Below are 23,125 nucleotides of genomic sequence, written 5' to 3' on the forward strand. Positions count from 1 at the left end.
TTTTAATTGGATTGCTTGTTTTTTGGTGTTGAGTTTTGTAAGTTCTTTATAAATTTTGGATATTAACCCTTTATCAGATGTATTGGTGAATGTGTTCTCCCATTCCTTGCATTGCCTTTGTATTTAGTTGATGGTTTCCTTTGCTATGCTGAAACTTTTTATTTTGATGTAGTCCCATTTGTTGATGTTTTCTTTTGTTTCTTTGCCTGGGGAGGTATATTGGATAAAATACTGCTATGAGCAATGGCCTAGATTTTATTGCCTGTGTTTTCTCCTAGAAGTTTCATGGTTTTGAGTCCAACATTTAAATCTTTAATCCATTTTGAATTCATTATTGTGTGGTGTAAGAAGGTGATCTAGTTTCATTTTTCAGTACATATCTTCCAGTTTTTCCAACACCATTTATTGGATAACCTTCCTTTAGCCCATTGTATGTGCTTGCTCCCTCTGTCGAATAATAATTGGCTATAATGTTGATTTATTTCTGGTCTCTCTTTCTGTTCCATTGATCTTTGTGTCTGTTTTTATTTTTCTTTGTTTTTTTTATTTTATTTTTTCTGTTTTATTTTACTTTGTTTTTCTTTCTCAAAATTGCTGCGAATATTTGGCGTCATTCATGGTTCCATATAAATTTTTAAAATGTTTGTTCTATGTCTTTGAAATACATCATTGGTATTTTAATAGAGATTGTGTTGAATCTATAAATTGCTTTGTGTAGTTTGGACATTTTGATGATGTTAAATCTTCCAATCCATGAACACGGTATATGCTTCCATTTATTTATGCTTCCTTAATTTCTTTCTTCAGTGCTGTATAGTTTCCTGCATACAGGTCTTTTACCTTCTTGGTTAAGTTTATTCCTAGGTACTTTATTTTTCTTGTTGCTATAGCAAAGGGGATTCTATTCCTGATTTCTGCTTCTGATATTTTATTTTTGGTGTACAAAAACGCCTTCAATTTCTGAATATTGACTTTCTTTCCTGCTGTTCTGCCACATTCACTTATTAGGTCGAGTAGTTTTTTGGTGGAGTCAAGGAGTTTTCCATGTACACTATCATGTCATCTGCAAACAATGATAGTTTTACTTCCTCCTTTCCAATTTGGATGCCTTTTATTTCTTTTTCTTGAATGATAGCTGTGGCTAGGACTTCCAATACTATGTTGAATAGAAGTGGTGAAAGCAGACATCCTTGTCTTGTTCCTGATCTTCATGGGAAAGCTTTTAGTTTTTGCCTGGTGAGTATGACATTGGCTGTAGTTTTTTCATATATGGCCTTTATTATGTTGAGGTATGCTCCCTTTATTCCCACTTTGCTGAGTGCTTTTATCAAAAATGAGTGTTGTACCTTATCAAATGCTTTTTCCACATCTATTGATATGCTCATGTGGTTTTTGTCTTTCCTTTTGCTTATGTGATATATTACATTTATTGACTTGCAAATATTGAACCATCCTTGCATACCTGGGATGAATCCCACTTGATCATGGTGGATGATCTTTTTAATATATTGCTGGATGAGGTTTGCCAATATTTTGTTGAGGATTTCAGTGTCTATGTTCATGAGCGGTAATAGGCCTGTAGTTTTCTTTGTTGTGTCTTTATCTGGTTTTGGGATTAGGATGATGCTGGCCTTATAAAATGAGTTTGGGAGTCTTCCCTCTTTTGGATTTTTTGGAATAGTCTGAGAAGGACAAGTGTTAGCTCTTCCTTAACTGTTTTGTAAAATTCTCCTGTGAAACCATCCAGTCCAGGGCGTCTGTGTGCCGGGAGTTTTTGGATGACTGCTTCAATTTCACCAGATGTTATTGGTGTGTTCAGGCTTTCTGCTTCTTCATTCAGTGCTGGAAGGTTATATTTTTCTCGAATTTTGTCCATTTCATTGATGTTTTCAAATTTCTTGGCATATATTTGTTCATAGTAATTTCTTACAATCCTTTGTATTTCTGTGTTATCAGCTGTTATGTCTCCTCTTTAATTTCTGATATTATTTACTTGAGTCCTCTCCCTTTTTTTCTTGATGAGTCTACTTAATGGCTTGTCGATTTTGTTTATGTTTTCAAAAACCAGCTCCTGGTTCTTTGAATTGTTCTTTTAGTCTCTATGTCATTCAGTTCTGCTCTGATCTAGATTATTTCCTTCCTTCTACTCGCTCTGGGCTTTGTTTTTTGTTGTTTCTCCAGTTCTTGAAGCTGGAGGGTTAGGTCATTTATTTGAAATGTTTCTATCTTTTTGAGGATGACCTGTATTGCTGTGAACTTCCCTCTCAGGACTGTCTTTGCTGTGTCCCGTAGGTTTTGGACTGTCATGTGTTCATTTTCATTTGTTTCCAGAAACTTTATGAGTTCTTCTTTGATCCCATTATTGACCCATTCATTGTTTAATAGCGTGCTATTCAGTCTCCATGAGTTTGAATATATTTGAATTTTTTTCCTTGAGGTTGGTGTCTAGTTTCAAGCCCTTTGTCATCCGAGAAAATGCTTGTTATGATTTTGATTTTCCTGAATTTCTTAAGGCTGCATTTGTGTCTTATCATGTGGTCTGTCTTTGAAAATGTTCTGTGTACATTTGAAAAGAATTTTATTTTTCTTCTTTGGGATGAAAGGTTCTATATATTGTCACTTAAGTCCATTTGATCTAATGCGTCATTTAGTTTCACAATAGCTTTGCTGATATTTTATTAAGAAGATCTATCTATTTTTGACAGTAGGGTGTTAAGATCCTCTACTATCAGTGTGTTGCTGTCTAGATCTTTCTTGAAGTCATCCCAGATTTTCCTTATATATTTGGGTGCTCCTATGTTGGGTGCATATAGGTTTCCAATGTTTATGTCTTCTTGATGGATTCTTCCTTTGAGTATTATAGAGTGTCCTTCTGGGTCTCTTTTTATGGCCTTTGTTTTGAAATCTATTTTGTCTGATATGAGTATTGCTACCCCTGCTTGGAATACCTTCTCCATTTGCTTGGAATATTTTTTTTCCATCCCTTTACTTTCAGTCTTTGTATGTTATTCTGAGGTGGGTCTCTTGTAGGCAGCACATGTGTGAGTCATGTTTTCTTATCCATTCTGCTATTCTATGTCTTTTGATTGGGACATTTAATCCATTTACATTTCAAGTTATTATTGATAGATACTTATTAATTTTTTCATTTTGTATCTGTGTTCCTCTCTTTCTCACCCTTTTTCTTCATCTTCTTAAAGCAGTCCCTTTGGCATATCTTGTAGTGCTGGTTTGGTGGGGGTGCAATCTTTTAGTGTTCTTTTGTCTGAGAAGCTCCTTATTTTGCCTTCCGTTTTAATTGAGAATCTTGCTGGGTAGAGTAGTCTTAGCTACAGTCCCTTGCTTTTCATTACTTGGAATATTTTTTGCCATTCCCTTCTGGCTTGTAGTGTTTCTGTTGAGAAGTCAGCTGCTAGCCGTATTGGGGCTTCCTTGTATGTCATTACCTACTTCTCCATTATTGCTGCCTTTAAGATTCTCCGTTTGTCTTTGATATGTGCCATTGTAATGATGATGTGCCTTGGAGTGGGCCTCACTGGTTTCCTCTTGAATGGGACCCTCTGTACTTCCTGGACTTGTGTGAGTTTTTCTCTTCTCCAATTAGGGAAGTTTTCCATCATTACTTTTTCAAACAGGTTCTCTATCCCTTGTTTCTCTTCTTCTGGTATCCCTATTATGTGGATATTATTATGTTTCAGGTTGTCCTGCATTTTCCTAAATTTCTCTTCATTCTTTTTGAGTCTTTTTTCATTTTCTTGCTCTTTCTGGGAGCTTTTTTCTACCTTGTCCTCCAGCTCACTGATTTGATCCTTTGCTTCATCTAGCCAGCTTTTGATTCCTTCTACTGTGTTCTTCAGTTCAGAAATTGTATTCTTCATTTCCTCTTGTCTGTTATTGATAGTTTCTATGACTTTTTTCATGCTGATATAGTTTGCAATAAGTTCCTGATAGTTTCCATGTAGTTTTTGGTCATTCTCTTGAGCTCACTGAGCTCACTGAGCTTCCTTAGAACTGTTGTTTTGAATTCAGTATCTGATAGTTTACTTGCCTCTATTTCATTTAATTCTCTTTGTGGGGATTCCTCCTTTCCCCTCAATTGGGGGGTGTTTCTTTGTCTTCCATTTTTTTGTTAGACTCTTCTTTTTTGCTTCTGCTTTTTAAATTGATTTGTCTTGACTTTCTGACTTTGTAGTGTGAACTTTTATGGTAGGAGACCACTTTTTTTTTCTTTCTTTCTGGATCTCCCTCTAATGATGTCATCTGTTTACCCTGTCTGACCCTAGGCAGTCTTTAGGATACTTCCTGTAATCTACTGTCTGTGTCTGTCTCCTTCAGTTGTTAATCTAGTCACTTTGCCCTCAGCAATCAAGACCGGGCTGAGTCTGTCCTGGGAGTGGGGCTATTGTGTCCTTTCACACTGCTGCCACTCAAGGGAGTGGTTTGCCTGAGCAAGATGGCTGCTGTCCTATGGGAGAGGTGTCAGCATCAGGGTCTCCCTGGCTACTCCCTCAGTTCTCTCTTTAATGCCTCTGTCTCCAGACTACTCAAGCATCCCTAGACCACTTTGTGTCCCCTTTAGCCTGGAATCTACTATCTGTGACTGTTGCTCTGTACTCAGAACCCAGGCCTGTACAACACCAGGCCAGGGTCAAGCTCCCTTGGAGTGTGGCTATTGTGTCCATTCATGCTGCTGAGACTCAGGGGAGTGGTCCACCTAAGCAAGACGGCAGCTGTGGAATGGGGGCAAGTCAGCACCAGGACCCTGCCGGTCACTTTCTCATCCTCCCCCCAAAGCCTCCTTCCCTAGTCTCTCCTCAGTTGGCTCCAGCCCAGTCTGCTCCCACCTCTGCTGGATCCCAAGGTACGTGGCTGCCACTACAAGTTTTTGCTTGGCCCTTTAAATGGCTCCTGGTGTCTCCAGCCGCCTGTCTCAGGCAGAGAGCACCCCTATGCTTTTTGCAACTGGCTGTTGTCTGTGTGCTTTTTTGGGCACTTGTACTGTAGGCCAGAGAGCCCCGCTTATGGTTTAGACCCTGCTCTTCTCAGGGGGGTCCAAGTGGCGTTTCAATATCCCTCTGGCGCTGCTGCCTGTGGGTGTCTAGCCCACCTTCTTGAGACTCTACCACACTCTTTACCAGTTAGGTTGCGCCAAAGCTGATTCCTCTGTCTGCCTGAGGTTTTAAAGCTCCTCTCTCACTCTTGGTCAATGGTTTTCCAGGTGATTTCTCCACAATTTAGTTTTAATTCGAGATTAGTCCTGGGAGGAGGTCAGTGTGACTTCCACTCACTCCTCTGTCATCTTGAATCTCTGAATTGTCTCTTTCTTCTCTATGTCATTTAATTCTGTTCTGATGTTGATTATTTCCTTCATTTTACTCCCACTTGGCTTTGTTTGTTGTTGTTGCTCTAGTTCTTGTAGATGTAGGTTAGGTTGGTTATTTGAGATTTTTCTATCTTCTTTACGTGGGACTGTATTGCTATGAACTTTCCTTCCAGAACTGCCTTCTCAGTGCCCCATAGGTGTTGGGTTGTTGTGTGTTCATTTTCATTTGTTTCCAGGTACTTCTAGATTACTTCGTTGATCTCATTGTTGACTTATTCATTACCTAATAACATGTTATTCAGTCTCCATGTATTTGAATGTTTTTAAGTTTTCCCTTGAAGTTGGTTTCTAGTTTCAATACATTGTGATCTGAGCACATGCTTGATATGATTTCTTTTTTTTTTTTATTTGTTGAGGCTTGTTTCATGTCCTACTTTGTGGTCTATCTTTGAAAATGTTACATATACATTTGAAAAGAATGTATATTTTACTTATTTGGGGTGAAATGTTCTGTGTATATCAATTAAGTCCATTGGTCCAGAGTGTGGTTCAGTGCCACAATTTCCTTGTTGATTCTTGTTTGGAAGATCTATCCATTGTTTATAGTGGGGTGTTAAAATCCCCTATGATGACTGTGTTGCTGTATGTCTCATTTTTGAAGTCCTTCAAAATTTTCTTTTTATATTTAGGTGTTATCCTATTGGGTACATATATGTTTACTAGGGTTATATCCTCCTGTTGTACTGTTCCTTTAAGCATAATGTAGTGACTTTTTTTGTCCCTTTTTATGGCTTTTATTTTGAAGTCTGTCTTGTTATAAGTATTGCTTTGTCAGCTTTATTTTTGTGTGTGTTTGCTTGGAGTATTTTTTTCCATCCCTTCACTTTCAACCTGTGTAGGTCTTTTGTGTTCAGGTGTATCTCTTGTAGACAACATATGTGCCAGTTGTGTTTTTTTATTCATCTTACCCTGTGTCTTTTGATTGGAGCACTTAATCCATTTATGTTCAAGGTTATTATTGATAGGTACTTATTCATTGCTATTTTTTCTGTACCTGTGTTTCTCTCTCTCTCTCCCTCCACTCCATCTCTCTCTTCTTTGTATAGCTGTCCCTTTAGCATCTCTTGTGGTGTTGGCTTGATGGAGATGTACCCTTTTAGCCTTGTTTGTCTGGGAAGCTCTTTATTTCACCTTTCATTTTAAATGACAGCCTTGCTGGATAGATTACTTTTGCTTGTTGGTCCTTCCTTCTCATTACTTGGAATATTTCATGCCTATCCCTTTTGGCTTGTAGTGTTTCTGTTAGGAAATCAGCTGATAGCCTTATTGGAGCTCCCTTGTATGTTACTATCTGTTTCTCCTTTGCTGCCTTTAAGATTTTCTCTTTGTCATTAAAATTTGCCATTTTAATTATGATGTGTCTTGGAATAGGCCTCTTTGGGTTCATCTTGATTGGGACCCTCTGTGCTTCCAGAACTTGCATGACTTTTTGCCTCACCAAGTTAGGGAAGATTTCTGTAATTCTTTTTTCAAACATGTTTTCTATCCCTTCCTCCTTTTCATCTCCTTCTGTTATTCCTATGGTGCAAATGTTGTTATGTTTCACATTGTCCTGTAGCTCCCTTAAACTGTCCTTATTCTTTTTGAATCTTTTTTTTATTTTGTTGCTCTGTCTGGGTATTTCTTTTTACCTTGTCTTCGAGCTCACTGAATCGGACCTTTGCTTCATCTTGCCTGTGTTTAATTCCTTCTAATGTATTTTTCATTTTAGATATTGTGTTCTTCACTTCTTCCTGGTTCTTATTCATAGTTTCTATGTCCCTTTTCATGGTGCTGTAATTTCCACTAAGTTCCTTGTAGCTCCCATTAAGTTCCTTGTATTCCTTACTGAGTACCTTGAGCATCCTTATAACCATTATTTTGAATTCTATGTCTGACAGATTGCTTGTCTCAATGTAATTTATCTCCTTCTCTGGGGGTTCTTCCTTTTCTTTTGGGGGTTATTTCTTTGTCTCTCCATTTTAGGTGACTCTTTTTTTTTTTTTTTTGTTTCTGCATCTTGGGTTTTTCTGCTTTGCCTGCCTGTCTTTGTGGAGTGGACTTCTGTGGTAGGAGTTCTTTAGGACTCAGTGGTGCAGTCTGTTTGATCACCTGATCTGGATGCTCTAGGAATGCCTTTATTCAGTTTATGTGGGCTCTCTTGTTGTACTTGGGCTTTGATTATTAGTGGCTCATTCATTGGTGGGTTCTCCTCTCCAGCTGGCTGAAATGGAGTCACAACTCCCGCCACATCTTGTATGCTTTTATACAGGTGCTGGCAGAACAAGGCAGCTACCTAGAAAACCAAAGCCACACCAGTAAAAATAACCCCCTACTACTTCAGCTATATCAACAGCAATTGGGCAAAGATTAGTAAAGGTGGAGAGAGATTAAGAGTTTTATAAGATAAAAAAAAGAGTATGAGATGACTAAAGGAGAGAAAAGTGATTTTGAGTGGGATGGGGGAGGAAAAAATAGTAAGAATAGGAAATAGAAACAAGGCAAAGAAAGGGAGAAAATAAAATTTAAAATGTAAGTAAAACAGGAAAGGGTGACAGCAAAATGGAGTAAGAAAAGGGAAGAGTATACTATGTGGTTTGAAATAAAATTGAAAAGGTAGTGAACCAAAGGGAATAAAAATTGCAGAAAAACCACAGCAGCATCAATAACAACAACAGCTGAGCAGAGGTTAATAAAGATTGAGAGAGAATGAGAATATTTTACAAAAGAGAAAAGGAAATATAAGTTGACTATAGTAAAGAAAAATGATTTTGAGAGGATGGGGGAAGAAAAAAATTAGAGTAAGGAATAGAGTCCAGCCTAAGAAAGGAAAAACAAATAAAATTCCTAATTCAAATAAGCAAGGGCAGGAGGAAGACAAAATACAGTAACATAAGGGTGAGATATGAAATTAAAAAAAAGTAAATAGGAATACCATTGAAGATAAACAGCAATAACTGTAATATCCTTGCCAAACAAGCCACAATTTATAAAGGTGGAAAGGAAATAATATTATGAGGGACAAAGGGATATGAGATGACTGAATGAAGGAAGAATATTTTTGAGAGGCTAGAGGGAGTAGAAATAGGAAGAGTAAGGAACAGAAACAAGGCATAGCAAGGGGGAAAATAAAATTTACAATGAAAATAAGAAAGGGCAGGAAGATGGCAAAATGGAGTAAGACAAGGGAAGGGTACAATGTGAGATTTGAAATAACAATAAAGTAAAAAATAATATAAATTCTAAATAAAAATAATAAAAAAAGACAAAGAATAGCGAATTAGTTTGAATGCAGTTGAAACAAGAGAAGAAATATTAAAAGCCTATGTGAAGGGAAGAAAAAATGCAAATTCTGAACAACAATGAGGTGAAATTCATCTTAGCAGTTCGGTGTTCACCTTCTGACTTCTCTTTTCTGGATCCACCTCTGGGGTTTTTATCTGCTCAGGGTCCCGGAGTGTGTTGTCCAACTTTTGACAGCACTGCCTGTATCATACTCACCTGCCTCTAGAGGGAGCTTCTGTTACAATTGGGGAGGGGCGTGGGACCCCTAGGCCTCCCCTGGGAGGCCCTGTTCAGTCCTCTGTGAAACTATGGGTGCCTTCCTCCTGCTCCTGCACCATTCTTCTTGGTCTGTTTCAGCTTATTTCCAATAATGTATAGTTTCTGATGAATTACCTGTCTGTTTCAAGGGCAGGACCAATCTGTGTAAGAGAGTCAGCTCTGTCCTGCTTGGTGTTGATGGCAGCTCTGTGTACGATCTGAGGCTAGGCAGGACCCTGTTTCTCCCTTGCTGCTTTGCTGGTCTCAGTGAAATAGGGCCCTAGGAACCAATGTATTTTGTTTCCCTGAGAGAAGTTCAACATGGGCCCTTTAGGCGTTTCTCTTGCTGTCTTTTTCTTGCGGAAATGCACCCTTCAGGGGGTTCTTGAGCTGGACCTGCCTATTTTGATATTCCCTACTGGAGGTGTTTTCAGTCCTGCAGGAGGTGGGAGCTGGGTGTGTCTTCTCCTTCCAGAGGTTTGATCTCACCAGGGCAGGGGGCTCTCTCTGGCTTTACATAATCTTGGGTGCTCAACTCTTGCTCATCCAGTTCCCAACCCACTGCCCTCCCAGAAGACAGAGTCTTTCACTCTCCACTCTGTGCAGCCTCTGCCCTGCCAGCTGCGCTGGGCTTGGGCCAAGAAACCCTGTCACTTTGCATCTTGCTGATTAATCTGCCCAACTGCACTTAATGGGAGCAAACTACACCCTCAGTCCTTTCCCCTTGCTGGCAGGGCAGCTGCATGCAGGGTTATGCCCAGCACACCTCAGCTTCTCTTTGAAAAAGTCTCTTTGGGCACTCCCACTGCAGCACTGTGTCACTATCTGGCTTTCTGTACACACCCCCTCTCAAAAAAATCAAGAGTCTCTCACAGTCATGGCTGGCTGCAACCAGTCTCCCTTGCCAGATGCAGGTGCAGCTAGAATGATACTCTCTCCCAGTCAGTGTTTGCCGCTGCAACTATAGGTGTGCTGCTCACTGTGTGTGTGTGGGTGGGGGGGGGCCTGGAGCTCCCCAACTTTGTGTATCCAAGTCACCCCTACCCAGGTCTGGGGGTTCTCTGCCCGGTGAGGGGAAGGAGTTGCAAAACTGATTTTTGACTAGTTTCTGTGCAGCTGCAGGTTGCCACGCATGGGGTATTTCCCCTTCAACCTATGAAATCTCCTTACCACCTATTGTGAAGTGTCTTCTCTACTCCTTGGCTTCCAAACTTCATATCAGTTAGGATTCTGTTGAATATTCAGTTTATTTTTCAGAAGATAAGCCAAGTGTCCAAGTTGCGGGCAAGAGCAATTGGACTTGGCTTCTACCTACTTGGCCGCCAACTTCCATCCCTTTTGAGCATTCTTATAACCATTGTTTTCAACTCTGTGTCTGGTAAACTTCTTGCCTCCATTTAATTTAGTTATTTTTCTGGGGACTTCTCTTGTTCTTTCATTGAGGGAATGTTTATTTCCCCCTATTTTGGCTGCTTCTCTGTAATTGTTTCTGTGTGCCAGGCAGATCTGCTATGCTTCCCAGCCTTGGTATGGTGCCCTTATGTAATAGGTGTGTGTGTGTAGGGGGGCTCAGTGGTTGGATCTCCCTGATCACCTAAGCTAGTTGCTCCAGGAATGTCCTTTTCGTGGGTTGTGTGAACCCTCCTGTTATAGTTAACTCTTGACTGCTGCCGGCTTGTTTGTGGATGGGCTTGGCCCTTAGGCGAGCTCTCTGCATAGACTCTGACTATTGTGTGAGCTGCTGTGCAGAGGCTTACCCCACAAAGCAGGTTCAAGCCTCAGGGTCTGGTATCTTCTGAGATCTTCCTTTGGGTGTGCCACTAGTAGAGCTAATTGGGTCATGCCGTGATGTGGTCTGAATCCTGCTACCAGGTGTATTGGCTTTGGGGCCTCTTGGGAGGAACTCGGGTGCAGATCAGCCATAGGCACTGTCTGTGGCTGGTCCCTTGGCTACCTGCTTAGAACTACAAAGCAATCCACAGTCTTCGGATGCCTCTGATGTGTTTGGGTGTGCATGGGAGGGGCCAAACTCTGCACCCAGGTTAGCTTCCACCAGCACCAAGCCCAGGGACAGGTCATCAGAAGGCACAAGGCACCCAAGATTATCCTCTCCTGCTGGCTGCCTATTAGACTTAGTCACTGAAAGAGCCTCTCGTGGTATGTGAGTTGTGTTAGGGTTTTACGGTGTTACCAGGTATGGACCAGTGGCATACACCAGGTTGATACAGATTCAGATCTGGCACCAATGATGGGACTGAGGCCATGCAGCAAAAGCCTCAGGGGAGCCACCCTGTGGGTGCCCTCAGACCTTTGTAGTAGGGTGGGGTTTCTGGGAGTTATCAGGGTGAGGGCAGCAGAGTATACCAGGCCTAAACAAACCAAAATCTGGCTGTGTAAAGGGAGGGCTGTGCCCAGGAGTGGTAGTGCCAGGTTGGCCTGTGAGGGAACAATGGGCCCTGCCCTGGAGACACCACAGTCTCTTCATTCCTGAGTGCCTTCTGAGGGCGTCCTCGCTGAGGGCCCAGGCTGGCCACTGCCAGCTGCCTCTTCTGTATGGCCTGAGCTTAGCAGGGCAGGACCACCAGGAGTTCAGAGGGCGGGCTAGCAGATTTCCTATTTGGGGCTGTGCTGGTGAATTCTCACTTGAAGTGTGAACTGACCATATGAACCTTCACAGTTAAATGTTTTTAGGAAAACTCTTCTCCCTGCCCCTTTGATTCAGTGGTAAGGGTACATCAGCATGTTGATTTGCTGGCCATTTCTGTGCAGTGAGGATGTGCACTATTCATTGAGATAGCCTTGTGCTGCACCCTACAGGGTATTTATCCAGTCCTATTTTATTAGCCCTTGTTTGTAGGTCTGTTCCCAGTGTCCTTTAGTCTTCACATTCTATGTTGTCTTTAGATTTGAAACTCAGTACCTCCAGACTTCATGAGAGTTCCTCACGGTAAATGCTAGTTAATGAGTTAACTTGCTGGTTATGGTGGTTTATCTTTTTCTCATTGTTTTGTAGGAATTCTTTATATATTTTGGATACTGTTTCTTTGCTGGTTATATGGATTTTGATTATCCTGTGACAGCTCTGGCTTTGACTTTTGTTTTTGCTCTTTTGTTATGTAGATGCTATCTTAGTTACCTTTTTTACTGCATCACAAATTATCCCACACCTTAAAAGCTTAAGACAACAAGCATTTATTATCTCTCAGTTTCTTCCAGTTAGGAGTCCAGGTATGACTTAGCTGAGTTCCATTGGCTTTCTGTCTCAATATTGCAGTGAAACTGTTAGTTGGGACTGTGGTATCCTGGAGGTTTGACAGGGAGGGGTTGGTTCCTCAGGGTTCAGGTCATGACTGGGCTGTTGGACTGAGGGCTTGGTGCCCTCTGGCTTCTAGCCAGGAACCTCCATCAATTTCTTGCCCTTTAGGCTTTTCCCTTGGAGAGTTCAGAACATTGTAGCCAGCCTCCTGTGGAGTCAGTGAATGAGAGAGGGGGAAGATGGTGTGCAGAAGACCCAAGTCCCAGTCTATTTGTAGCCTAGTACCAGGGAGTGAACACCAGGAGGTAAGGATCTTTGGGGCACATTGTAGAGACTGTGTACTACAGATTTGCTAGAAGTTTGATGTTAAAACTTATCCATCTTTAAGTTTTTGTGTTTTCTATAAGACACTATTCTGGTCATATTGCAAAGATGCAAGGAAAATATGACCAGCAACAGTGAAAGGAAAAGAAATCAACAGAGATAAGAGGGAAGGGGGGGGCAGGGAAAGGGAAGGGAAGGGGAAAGTCAAGGGACATATAGCAAGGACTCATGGACAAAACCAAAGGGGAAGAGCTGAGGGAGGGAAGGAGGGAGGGGGCAAGGGAAAGTGGTAGGGGGGAGGCAGAGACAAATGTATTTAAAAAGTAAATAAATTAAAAAAATAAATAAAATAAAAATAAAAAGCTAACCTGAAATCAGAAAAAAAAAAAAGACACTATTCTGTGGCATTAATATACTTTAAAAGTGTAATGGCTTTGCTTTTTCACAATTAGTCCTTCAAGCATTTAAGACTTTACAGTAGTCAACAGTCAGCCACACAGGACTATTTAAATGTAAATTAATTCAAATTAAATAAAATTAAAAATTCAGTTTCTCAGTTACACTAGTCACATTTAAATGCTTAATTTATAACCGTGTGTGGCTCAGGGCTACCATTCAGGACAGCGTGGATGTGGCACACTTTCTTCATTCCTGTGAGTTGCATCAGTAACACTCAGTATTTGTCAGTCATTTGGCCCCCCAGGGACACTTGGCAATGCCTGGAAACATTTTTGGTTTTCGCCCGGAATGCTGTTAAACACAGGACAGCTTTCTACAACAAAGACTCATTTAGTCCAAAATCCAATGTTTTTGACCGTGGGAAATCCTGCCGTAGAATATATTTTGTGGTGACGTGTGAGATGAGGGAGCTTGTTCTTTTCCTTATAACTAGCCAACTAGGCACCATTTTCTGTGGGTGCTCAATCCATTTCCCTCTGGCTGACGGTGAACCTTAAGCTAGAGATGTTTTTGCCTTAAGTGGTAGAGATCTTAATACTTTGCTAATTAAGATGCAACTTAGAAAATCAACTTCTGTTGTCTTACAGATTCTTAGACTCTATACGTAAAGACAAACCCGTGTTCCCCGTTCATCATGGCTTCAACTTCAAGGTAGGAGTGCTGTTTGATAAAAGACTTATGAAAGTGATTATTCCTTAGTTTTTGAAAGGGCCAACCCATGGTGTTTTAGCCCTTCACCCTGCTAGCCTCACTGAGCACTTGGTGTCCAGGAAGCACAAAGCAGGGAGAGTGAGATGGGAAGGGAGAAGATTAGAGAGAAGGGGCAGATGAGGAAGTGCGCATGGTGCAGGTATGGCTATGTAACTCCACTGTGTGCACTTGATCGAAAAATGTGATTTACTTATAAGACAGAGACAGTTGCCCCTGGGGCCACCTCAGTGTAGGCTTTCCCGACTCCAAGGGTTAGATAGCCATGTGCAGAAGTTGTTTGAAGACATTGGGGCAAGCAGTAGCTCACTTACTGAGACTGGCAGACACCTTGACTGGACCTTGGTCTACTGCTACGAACTGAGCAAGGCCAAAGAAGGCATGATAATGGCTGCTGTTCCCTGAGAACCTGGCTCATGCACAGCTCGAAGAATATCTTACTGCCCTAGAGGTCAGACCTATTCTGTAACCTCCGTCATGGGGGCTGATACAGTGTCTGGGAAGGGAGGTTGGAGTGAGTCTTAAATGAAACCTGAACTCCAGAGCTTAAGGGCAGGTCTGCAGAGAAATAGCCTCCAAGGTAAAACCTACATCCTCATTCTGGGGCACGGCTCTTTTATGTACGTATGGGGTTCAGAAAGGACACAAAGGCCAGAGTGATGTGTCTGACCCCTTACTATTCTGCTTCACCTGCTGGCAGGCTTCCTGTGACAACTGAACACAATCTGAAGTCCTGATCAGGGCCCCTGAAGCCCTGTGTGACCCAGGCCTGGCTGCCTCTGCTCTCCTCTTCTCCCCTCGTTGCATCTGTGGCCTCGCCGGCCTCCTTGCTCCTCACAGATCAAGTCCTTTAAGGCTCAGGGTCTTGAGCTTGCAGTTCTTTCTCTCTGCTTGACACTCTGCTCCCAGTTATCTGCAAGATGCACTTGGTAACTTTCAGATCATCCTCCCTGTGAGCCTTCGTTGCCAGCCCTCCTTCTTCAAGTTGCACTGCCAGCCCCCCTTCTTCACTGCATTCTCCGTCCTGATCCAGGATGACCCTTGACACGACCTGATACCACTTAGCAGGCTGCTTGGTTGCTGATCTGTCATCTGTGTCCTCCAGTTACAAGCTCTAAGCAGGTTGGGAGTGGAGTATTCCCACTGTCTCTGAGCAGTGCCTGCTCATGAATAGTATTTCCTATCAGCCAAGGGATAGTTGGTATATAAAGGTATCCATGTTTTCAAAGTGCATTATGTTTTGAAGTGCATTTAGTGTGTAGTGAGATACCTCATATTGAGGAGTCATCTGAAGATGTGTCTCAGTCTGTTCAGGTCCTAAGCTCGGGTAGTAAGAGTTCATGTAGTGGAAGTTTCAGAATTTGGGAAGTGAGACTTGTCATTTCCCCAAAAAATAAGAGAAAGGGAAAACACAGGTAAGACTGGAGCATGAAGCATAGCGGCTGGGGCCACTGAGTGGGTATCCCTTCAGCAGTCCACTGATTACTACCCAGGTGATGGCGTTGCATCTGGACTCACTGGTAGAGGGCATCCTGTATTTGGGACACTTTATTTAAGAAGAGAAGGAAGTCTGGAAGGTCTTCCATTATTAAAATAGTTGTAATCTGTGTTTGTCTGGGAAATTCCCTTACCTGGCACTGTGTCTGGGGTGCCATGTTTGCGATGCTGTTTAATCCCAGGGGCTGTGCAGTGGCAGCGCCTGCTTCGCAAGGATTGCATTAACAGGGTTGTTGCTGAAGCACTGTCTCCCCGACGTGGACTCTCCCCATTCTGTTTCCTGTTATTGCAGTGGCCTCACTGCTGGGCGAGGTGTCAGCCCAAAGCTGAAGTCTGTGAAGGTGCTTGAGGTTCTGAAAGCTCTGGAGGAGGAACCTGGCTGCATCAGGGAAGAGATCTTTATCTCCCCACCTGACAGTGCTGCAGGGGACTTCACGGATGAGGACTCCGGTGATGAAGATGGCCAGCAAGGTGCCCATCTGCCCAGCAGTGTCCTGCATGCCTCTGTTGTGCCTGAGGGTGACAGCCCAGGGGAGGAGGAGGACCTGCTGCTACAACCAGCTGTGAAGAAGCAGAAGGCAGTAGTGGAACCTCAGCGAGTTTGGACCAAAAGAGATATCCGACCAGACTTTAGCCTTTGGATGGGGTTAGATCCTCATATGGAGGATCTCAAAAGCCAGGAACTGAGTCCTGTAGGCCTCTTTGAGTTGTTTTTTGATGAAGGAACAATTAATTTTATTGTTAATGAAACCAATCGTTATGCTTGCCAGAAAAATGTCAATCTGGGTCTCACAGCTCAGGAACTTAAGTGTGTTTTGGGCATTTTGATTTTAAGTGGGTATATATCCTACCCCAGGAGAAGAATGTTTTGGGAAACATCTCCTGATTCACATCACCATCTTGTAGCTGATGCAATTAGAAGGGACAGATTTGAACTGATATTTTCATATCTGCATTTTGCAGATAACAATGAGCTGGATGAAAGTGATCGGTTTGCCAAGGTTAGGCCTCTTATTGTCCGAATGAATCGCAATTTCCGGCAGCATGCACCGTTGGAAGAGTTCTACAGCTTTGGCGAGTCCATGTGCGAATACTTCGGGCACAGGGGGTCTAGGCAGCTGCCCACAGGGAGATCCGTGCTGCTGGGCTGTAAGATGTGGTGCGGCACGACCAGCCGGGGGTATCTGGTGTGGTTTGAACCCTCGCAGGCCACGCTGTTCACCAAGCCAGACCGGGGCCTGGACCTGAGGGGCAGCATGGTCATAAAATTTGTAGATGCACTTCAGGAACGTGGTTGTCTGCCATACCACATATTTTTTGACAAGGTTTTTACAAGTGTGAAACTGATGTCCATTTTGAGGAAAAAAGGGGTGAAGGCCACAGGAACTGTATGTGAATACAGGACTGAGCGATGTCCCCTTAAAGATCCCAAAGAACTCAAGAAAATGAAGAGGGGTTCCTTTGATTACAAAGTGGAAGAGCATGAGGAGGTCATTGTGTGCCGCTGGCATGACAGCAGTGTCATCAACATCTGCTCCAATGCCACCGGCATAGAGCCGGTGGGGCTGTCCAGCCGTCCATCTGGAGCAGCCAGGGTACAGAGCCAGGTCTGCCAGCCGTCCCTGCTGAGGCTGTACCAAGAGAAAGCAGGGGGTGTAGGGCGCATGGACCAGAACATGGCCAGGTATAGGGTGAAGATACGAGGCATGAAATGGTACTCGAGCTTTATGGGCTACATCCTTGATGCTGCTCTCAACAACGCATGGCAGCTGCACAGGATCTGCTGCCGTGACTCACAGGTAGACCTCCTTGCGTTCCGCAGGTATGTGGCCTGCGTATACCTGGAGAGCAATGCCAACATGACGTCCCAGGGAAGGCGGAGCCGGCGGCTGGAAACTGAGAGCAGGTTTGACATGATTGGGCACTGGATTGTACACCAGGACAAGAGGACCCGGTGTGCACTCTGCCACTCACAGACCAACACCCGCTGCGAGAAGTGCCAGAAGGGTGTGCATGCCAAGTGTTTCCGGGAATACCATGTCCGGTGATGTGTGGGCAAAGAGACCCCTGATGATGCCTGGCAGGGGGAGCTCCAGTGTCTGCTGTATAGTGAGATGTACAGCAGTTGGAGCACTTGTGTTTTATTTGAATTGCAAAAAAGAGACCTAAACAGGTGATGAATGATGTGGTATTTTCTCCCCATCTCCGTAACACTTATCTTTTCCTTTAAGTTTATTATGCCCACATATAATATAAATTAACATTTATATTAATAATCATAAATGTTTGGAAATCTATATGTTTTGTTACATTATGTTATTTATGTATTTTTCTTATTCAGAAAAATCTTGCTTTGGGATATAGCTGCATCCTAGTAAGGACGATCATATGTAACAAAATCCTTTAGAGAAACTTTCATGAACAATAAAATAGGTTTCACAATTGTGTTGTAATGATTATAATGTAAGATATAGGCAATAGTATATAAATCCTGTATCAATATAATGAAGGATATGTTAGTTATACTTATTTCACTTTAACTCAATGCTACCAAACTGTCCAGGCATAGATAATCTGCATTGTATTTATCCAGAGGGCTACATTTGTAGTTTGTATTTTCTTGATAAAAAATATTTTCCTAATAAATATATATCCATGTGGAATTCACTTTTTATAAATAGTATGAGGTGTAAGGATCTGTTTTTTTCCCCCTCAGATGGGTGGTTTGCATAATTATTTGGCCACTGATGTAAGTTCTATCTTTAAAAGTTTCTGAAATCAGGAAAACTATTGAAATCTAGGAAATATTTTTTGTTGGAAAACCTAATGGAATATATTGCAGAAAAATAAAAAATTAAAAATATTTAAAAAAAAATACAAAATAATTTGGATCTATCAAAAATCAAAGAAAGCATGTTGAATATTTTTCTCTTTGTTTGGGAAAGAACTTTCTATAAGCACAAATCAAAAAGGAACACGTCAGTATATTTGACTGTATAAAACTATAAAATTGACTTTCATTATCAAAGTTAAAATGCAACGAAATTGAGAAAACACTCCAAATTGTTACATTTGTAGTAGTATCCTCAGTGAATTGAGATTTCATAAAAACCTAGATGACAAAGGTAAAATGTACAATGTTATATAAAAAGACAAATGATGGAAGATGTAAAACAAATGAACAGTGAAGATAAATATAAGTGGCTCCATTCTGTTGTAAATAAATACTTATTATGAAGTATTATGTCCAGTCCATATATATCTGCTATACTGTTATATAACTGGTTGCACAGTAGGGTTTTTTTTTTTTTTTACCATTATTACCACAAAATGCATGAGTAATAAAATGTGCCATAACATGAGGACTGCCACAGTGTTACTAGGCAATAGGAATTTTTCAGCTTCATTATCATGTGGGGCCACCATTGTATATGCTTTCTGTCAGCTAAGATGACATTTTATGGTGCATGAATAATAATTTTGCAGGTAAGAAGTATTAGTGGATCCTAAAGTTAGGGTGAAGCATTTCCTCACAAAACACCTATCAGTTACAAAGGGAATAATTGGTGACTCCTTAGTGGAAAAATCAGGCAGACACTACTTCAGCCAAGCAAAGTTAAAGCCACCAGCAATGAAACATAGATATGTGTCCACCAAGTATATAATACACTGGTATTAGTGTCCAAAATGTATAAGCTGAATTCCAAATCATGAGAAACCTAGGACAAACCCCAAATGGGGGAAGGTCTACAAAATGGTTGACTAATGCACTTTCTGAAGGTGTCAAATTTGTAAAAATCAATGAGAATAAGGAACTGTTGAAGATTAGATAGATCAAGAAGGTATAACAAAATGCAGTGTGTGATTCTGAGCTAGGTTCCATGAAAATGGTTTTCGAAAAGGACATTAATGGGAGAATTGATAAAACCTGAATAAGGTCTGCAGTTTATACTGTTCTACAGATTTTAATTTCCTGGTTGATAACTGTCCTATGGTTATACAAGATGTCAGCATCTGGGGAAGATGGGTGAAAGGAACTTTGTATTACTGAAAACTTCTAGGTCTGAAATACTTTCAAAAGGAAGCTTAAAAAATCTTCATACCTTTGGTGTACTACTTCCATCTTTAGAAATCTATCGCAGGCACTCTAAAGTGTTTGTCCTAAGAAGACTTTGTTGAGCAAATTCTACTTTTTGATTTTTATCTCCTGAATCACAATGGTCTAGAAATATTTTGCTTTACTGATGGTCCAATTTAATTAAACTGGTTGTGAAAATAGTCTTTACAGCTTCCAGATGCTACAGAATAGCCAATTATGACTTTTCCCTTAAGAGCTGAAGAAAATCTTGCCAGTGAGACAGATGACTAGTCTCCTGTTGTAGTAGATGTTGGAGAATATGCAGTCTTTACCAGGTCAATAACTGAAGTGTGTACACACACACACACACACACACACACACACACACACACACACAGTAGATGACTATGGACTATGTCAAGCATCACAGCTTGCTCTCAGGTCAGATGACATTCCTTGTTGGCATACTCAGAAGAGGACTTCCAGGTGCAAAATGATATAGGTCGTCACCGGCCTTCTCTTTCTGAAACTTGTGAGAAGCCGATTGCATGAACATGCCAGATTCCAGAAAACCTCCAAATAGGAGTTCTAGTCAAGATGGCAGAGTAGGTGGATACTGTGCTCGCTCCTCCCACGACCACATCAAAATTACAACAAAATTATAGAATTATCAACCTGAAGAACCATCTGAAGACTAGCTGAACAGAAGTCCTACAACTAAAGATATAAAGAAGCCATGCTGAGACTGGTTGGAGAGGTGGTGACTCAAAACAAGGTGGCCCCAGGTGTGGTGTTTGAGAATCAGGAAGGCTATCTCAGCTACAGAGGCCCCACCTGAGGAGCAAGGGGTCCCAGCCCACACTGGGCTCTCCAGCCTGGAGCACCACTGCCCAGAAGAGGAGCCCACAAAGCACCTGGCTGCAAAAATCAGTGGTGATTCTATCCATCTGGGTGAGATGGAAGGCTGCTGGAAACCCAAGCATCCTTTTAAAGGGCCCATGCACAGACTCTCAGCCATCAGTCTGGGCTCTGGTACAGGGACAGCAGCTCAGGGGTGCTGGAGACATAGAGGAAGAAACACTCTATGTTTGTGTGTTGCGTGGCTTCAGGTTGAGGGCTGAAGGGTTGGCTGCCACTCCATGTGTTGAGCCCTCTTCCACACTGCCAAATCTGAATCTACAGTAGCCTTGTGAAGTCCACTCACTCCATTCTGATGACCTGGTGAGATCCATCCCCACCCAGCTTGTACACTGCCCAAGGCTCCTTCAGCAGCAAGAAGTCAGCGTTGGCCTGCGCTGCAGTTCTTAGAAAATTCTGAAAGCTCTGCAGGACTCAGGGGAGTTGGCTGGCCTTAGTATACCCTGTGACTTTTGCTGAGTGGCCTCAGGCTCAATACTGCCACCATGTCTGAATCCAAATTAACCTGAACACCACTCACCCCACACTGTTGACTCTCTGAAGCCATGCTTCACCCAAGTCTCCTACAGCCAGAGTATCTTTCAGTGGCTGAGCCTTACTGGCAGCAGCAAGTGGTGACAGACCTAGGGGGCCCTGTGTATTCTGCTGATCTGCTCCAGGACTGGAACTGGTAGCAGCCAGCCTTAGTTTGCAGCATGGCCTCTCCCACACACATCCAGATCCAACACAGGCAGCTACCAACCATGGATCACTTTGTAACCCTAACAGGTAGCAGCAGAATCTGATATTGGCCTGCACCAGAGGCCCTCCCAAGAGGCTCTAGAAACTACACACTGGTGGCTGGCTTCAGATCACAACAAGATACTACCTGGTGAACTCCACAAGTGGCATATCAAAAGGGTGGACTTAGCAGACATGAGACCCAGCTGGAGCAAATTCCACTTGGGTCAGCTCATGCACAGCAACTTATATAATGCGGTCATGTTGAGGCCAATAATCACAGCCAGTCAGCTTGAGGGTCAGTTCCACCCACTGATGTCAACAGCAATCAAGACTGAACTATAACAGAAGAGCGCACACAGCCCACACAGGGGACAATTCTGGAGTATCCAGCTCAGGTGATCAATAAGACTGTGTCACTGGAACACATAGTACAAATACTACATCAGGCCTCTCTGCCAAAACTGGATGGCATAAAAATATACCTAATACATAAAAACAAACAAGTGGAGGAGGGTAAAATGAGAAAATGAGGAAACACATCTCAAAGAACAGAGAAAATCTCCAGAAGAATAACTGAACAAAATGGAGGCCTGTTATGTGTTCATTTTCATTTGTTTCCTGAAACTTTTTGATTTCTTTCTTGATCTGTTAACCCATTCTTTGTTTAATAGCATGTTATTCAGTGTCCATGAATAGGAGTGTCTTTGAGTTTTCCCTTGAGGTTGGTTTCTAGTTATAAGCCATTGTGGTCCAAGAAGATGCTTCATATGATTTCAATTTTCTTCAATTCCTTGAAGCTTGTTTTGTGTCCTATCATGTGGCCTACCTTGAAAATGTTCCATGTGCATTTGAAAAGAATGCATATTTTGCTTATTTGGGGTGAATATGGGACACAGCACAGACATTCCTGAGAAGGAAGTTCATAGCAATACTGGCCTACCTAAAAAATAGAAAATTTTCAAATAAACAACCTAACCATACATCTATAAGAAGTGGAGGAACAACAACAAATAAAGCCCAGAAAAGGAGAAGGAAGGAAATAATCAAGATCAGAGCAGAATTAAATGACATAGAGATGAAACAAATAATGCAAATGATCAATAAATCTAGTAGCTGGTTCTTTGAAAAGATAAACAAATCAACAAGCCTTTAACCACACTCATCAAGAAGAGATGACCCAAATAAATCAGAAATGAAAGAGGAGAAATTTATAACTGATAACACAGAAATACAAAAAATTGTAAGAAATTACTATGAAAACTACATGCCATGAAATTTGAAAACCTGGGTAAAATGGACAAATTTCTAGAAACATATAATCCTCCAAAACTGAATCAAGAAGCAGAAAGCCTGAACAGACTGATAAGAGCTAGTGAAATTGAAGCAGTAATCAAAAAACTCCCAGCACACAAAAGCTCTGGACTGGCAGGTTTCACAGGAGAATTTTACAAAACATTTAAGATAGAGCTAACCCCTGTCTTTCTCAGACTGTATCAAAAAATCCAAGAAGCGCAAGACTCAAAACCCTTTTTATGAAGTCAGCATCATCCTGATCCCAAAACCAGATAAAGACCCAAGAAAGAAAGAAAACTACAGGCCAATATCTCTGATGAACATAGATGTTACTTTGGTTTCTCAGCAGAACATTCATCCAAATAGTAACTTCAATTCAAAAGGAATAGGAGAACTATGCATTATTAGAATAATGGCAATTCTAATGTTAAAACAAGAAATAGCAGTAAACAAAGTGGAACACCTTAGTTAATTTGGGTCCACACTTAATCTTATACTGGAGACTAAAGCTATTTTGTCAGTCAATAATCATTCTCCTGTGCAGAACTAATCAGAATTACACCTCCACTCAGTTCTGTATACTAACCTTAAGCTAACACTAAGTCTAAGACTTAAACATAACATAATATATGCTACTTAACCAAGAGTTAAGGTAATATCTTTCAAAATATCAGCTAATGAAAAGAGTGTACTGCAGTAGCAAACATGGTTTCTTCTTGACCCTTAAGGGAACTCCCCATTACTTAGTGGCACTCATTGAAAAGTGCAGTTAACATTGTGTTGCCAATATATACTCCGGAATTTAAATGCTGAACCTGTTTTAACTGGTAAACACTCATATCTGCTCCTCTAATGAATACATGCCAAACTTGGCTTCTACACACAACTTTAAGCATTCATTAGATTAAAGGGAAATTAATATCCACGTTCAACTGCTTAGTCATACCATAATATTCACTGAAAT

General features: G+C 41.6%; 1 protein-coding gene across 8 annotated transcripts in view; it reads left to right on the forward strand.

Annotated features, from left to right (window-relative positions):
• Positions 1-18,330, forward strand: part of PGBD2 (piggyBac transposable element derived 2) — a 36,458-nt gene extending 18,128 nt beyond the window's left edge. For 6 of the 8 annotated variants that reach the window (XM_054584047.1, XM_054584050.1, XM_054584051.1 and 3 more), the window contains 2 exons: positions 13,532-13,595; positions 15,442-18,330. In XM_054584047.1, the coding sequence (XP_054440022.1) occupies positions 13,579-13,595; positions 15,442-17,197 (1,773 nt within the window). In that variant the 5' untranslated portion in view covers positions 13,532-13,578 and the 3' untranslated portion in view covers positions 17,198-18,330. Of the gene's footprint in view, positions 1-12,329; positions 12,467-13,531; positions 13,596-14,352; positions 15,343-15,441 lie in introns of those variants that run through there. The other 2 variants (XM_054584046.1, XR_008530042.1) reach the window with 2 other exon arrangements.
• The last annotated feature ends 4,795 nt before the right edge of the window (positions 18,331-23,125 follow it).

Source organism: Pteronotus mesoamericanus, unplaced genomic scaffold (genome assembly GCF_021234165.1).
Source record: "Pteronotus mesoamericanus isolate MK-2021 breed Mesoamerican mustached bat unplaced genomic scaffold, CSHL_Meso_final contig_752, whole genome shotgun sequence".
In the NCBI taxonomy this organism is placed as follows: domain Eukaryota; kingdom Metazoa; phylum Chordata; class Mammalia; order Chiroptera; family Mormoopidae; genus Pteronotus; species Pteronotus mesoamericanus.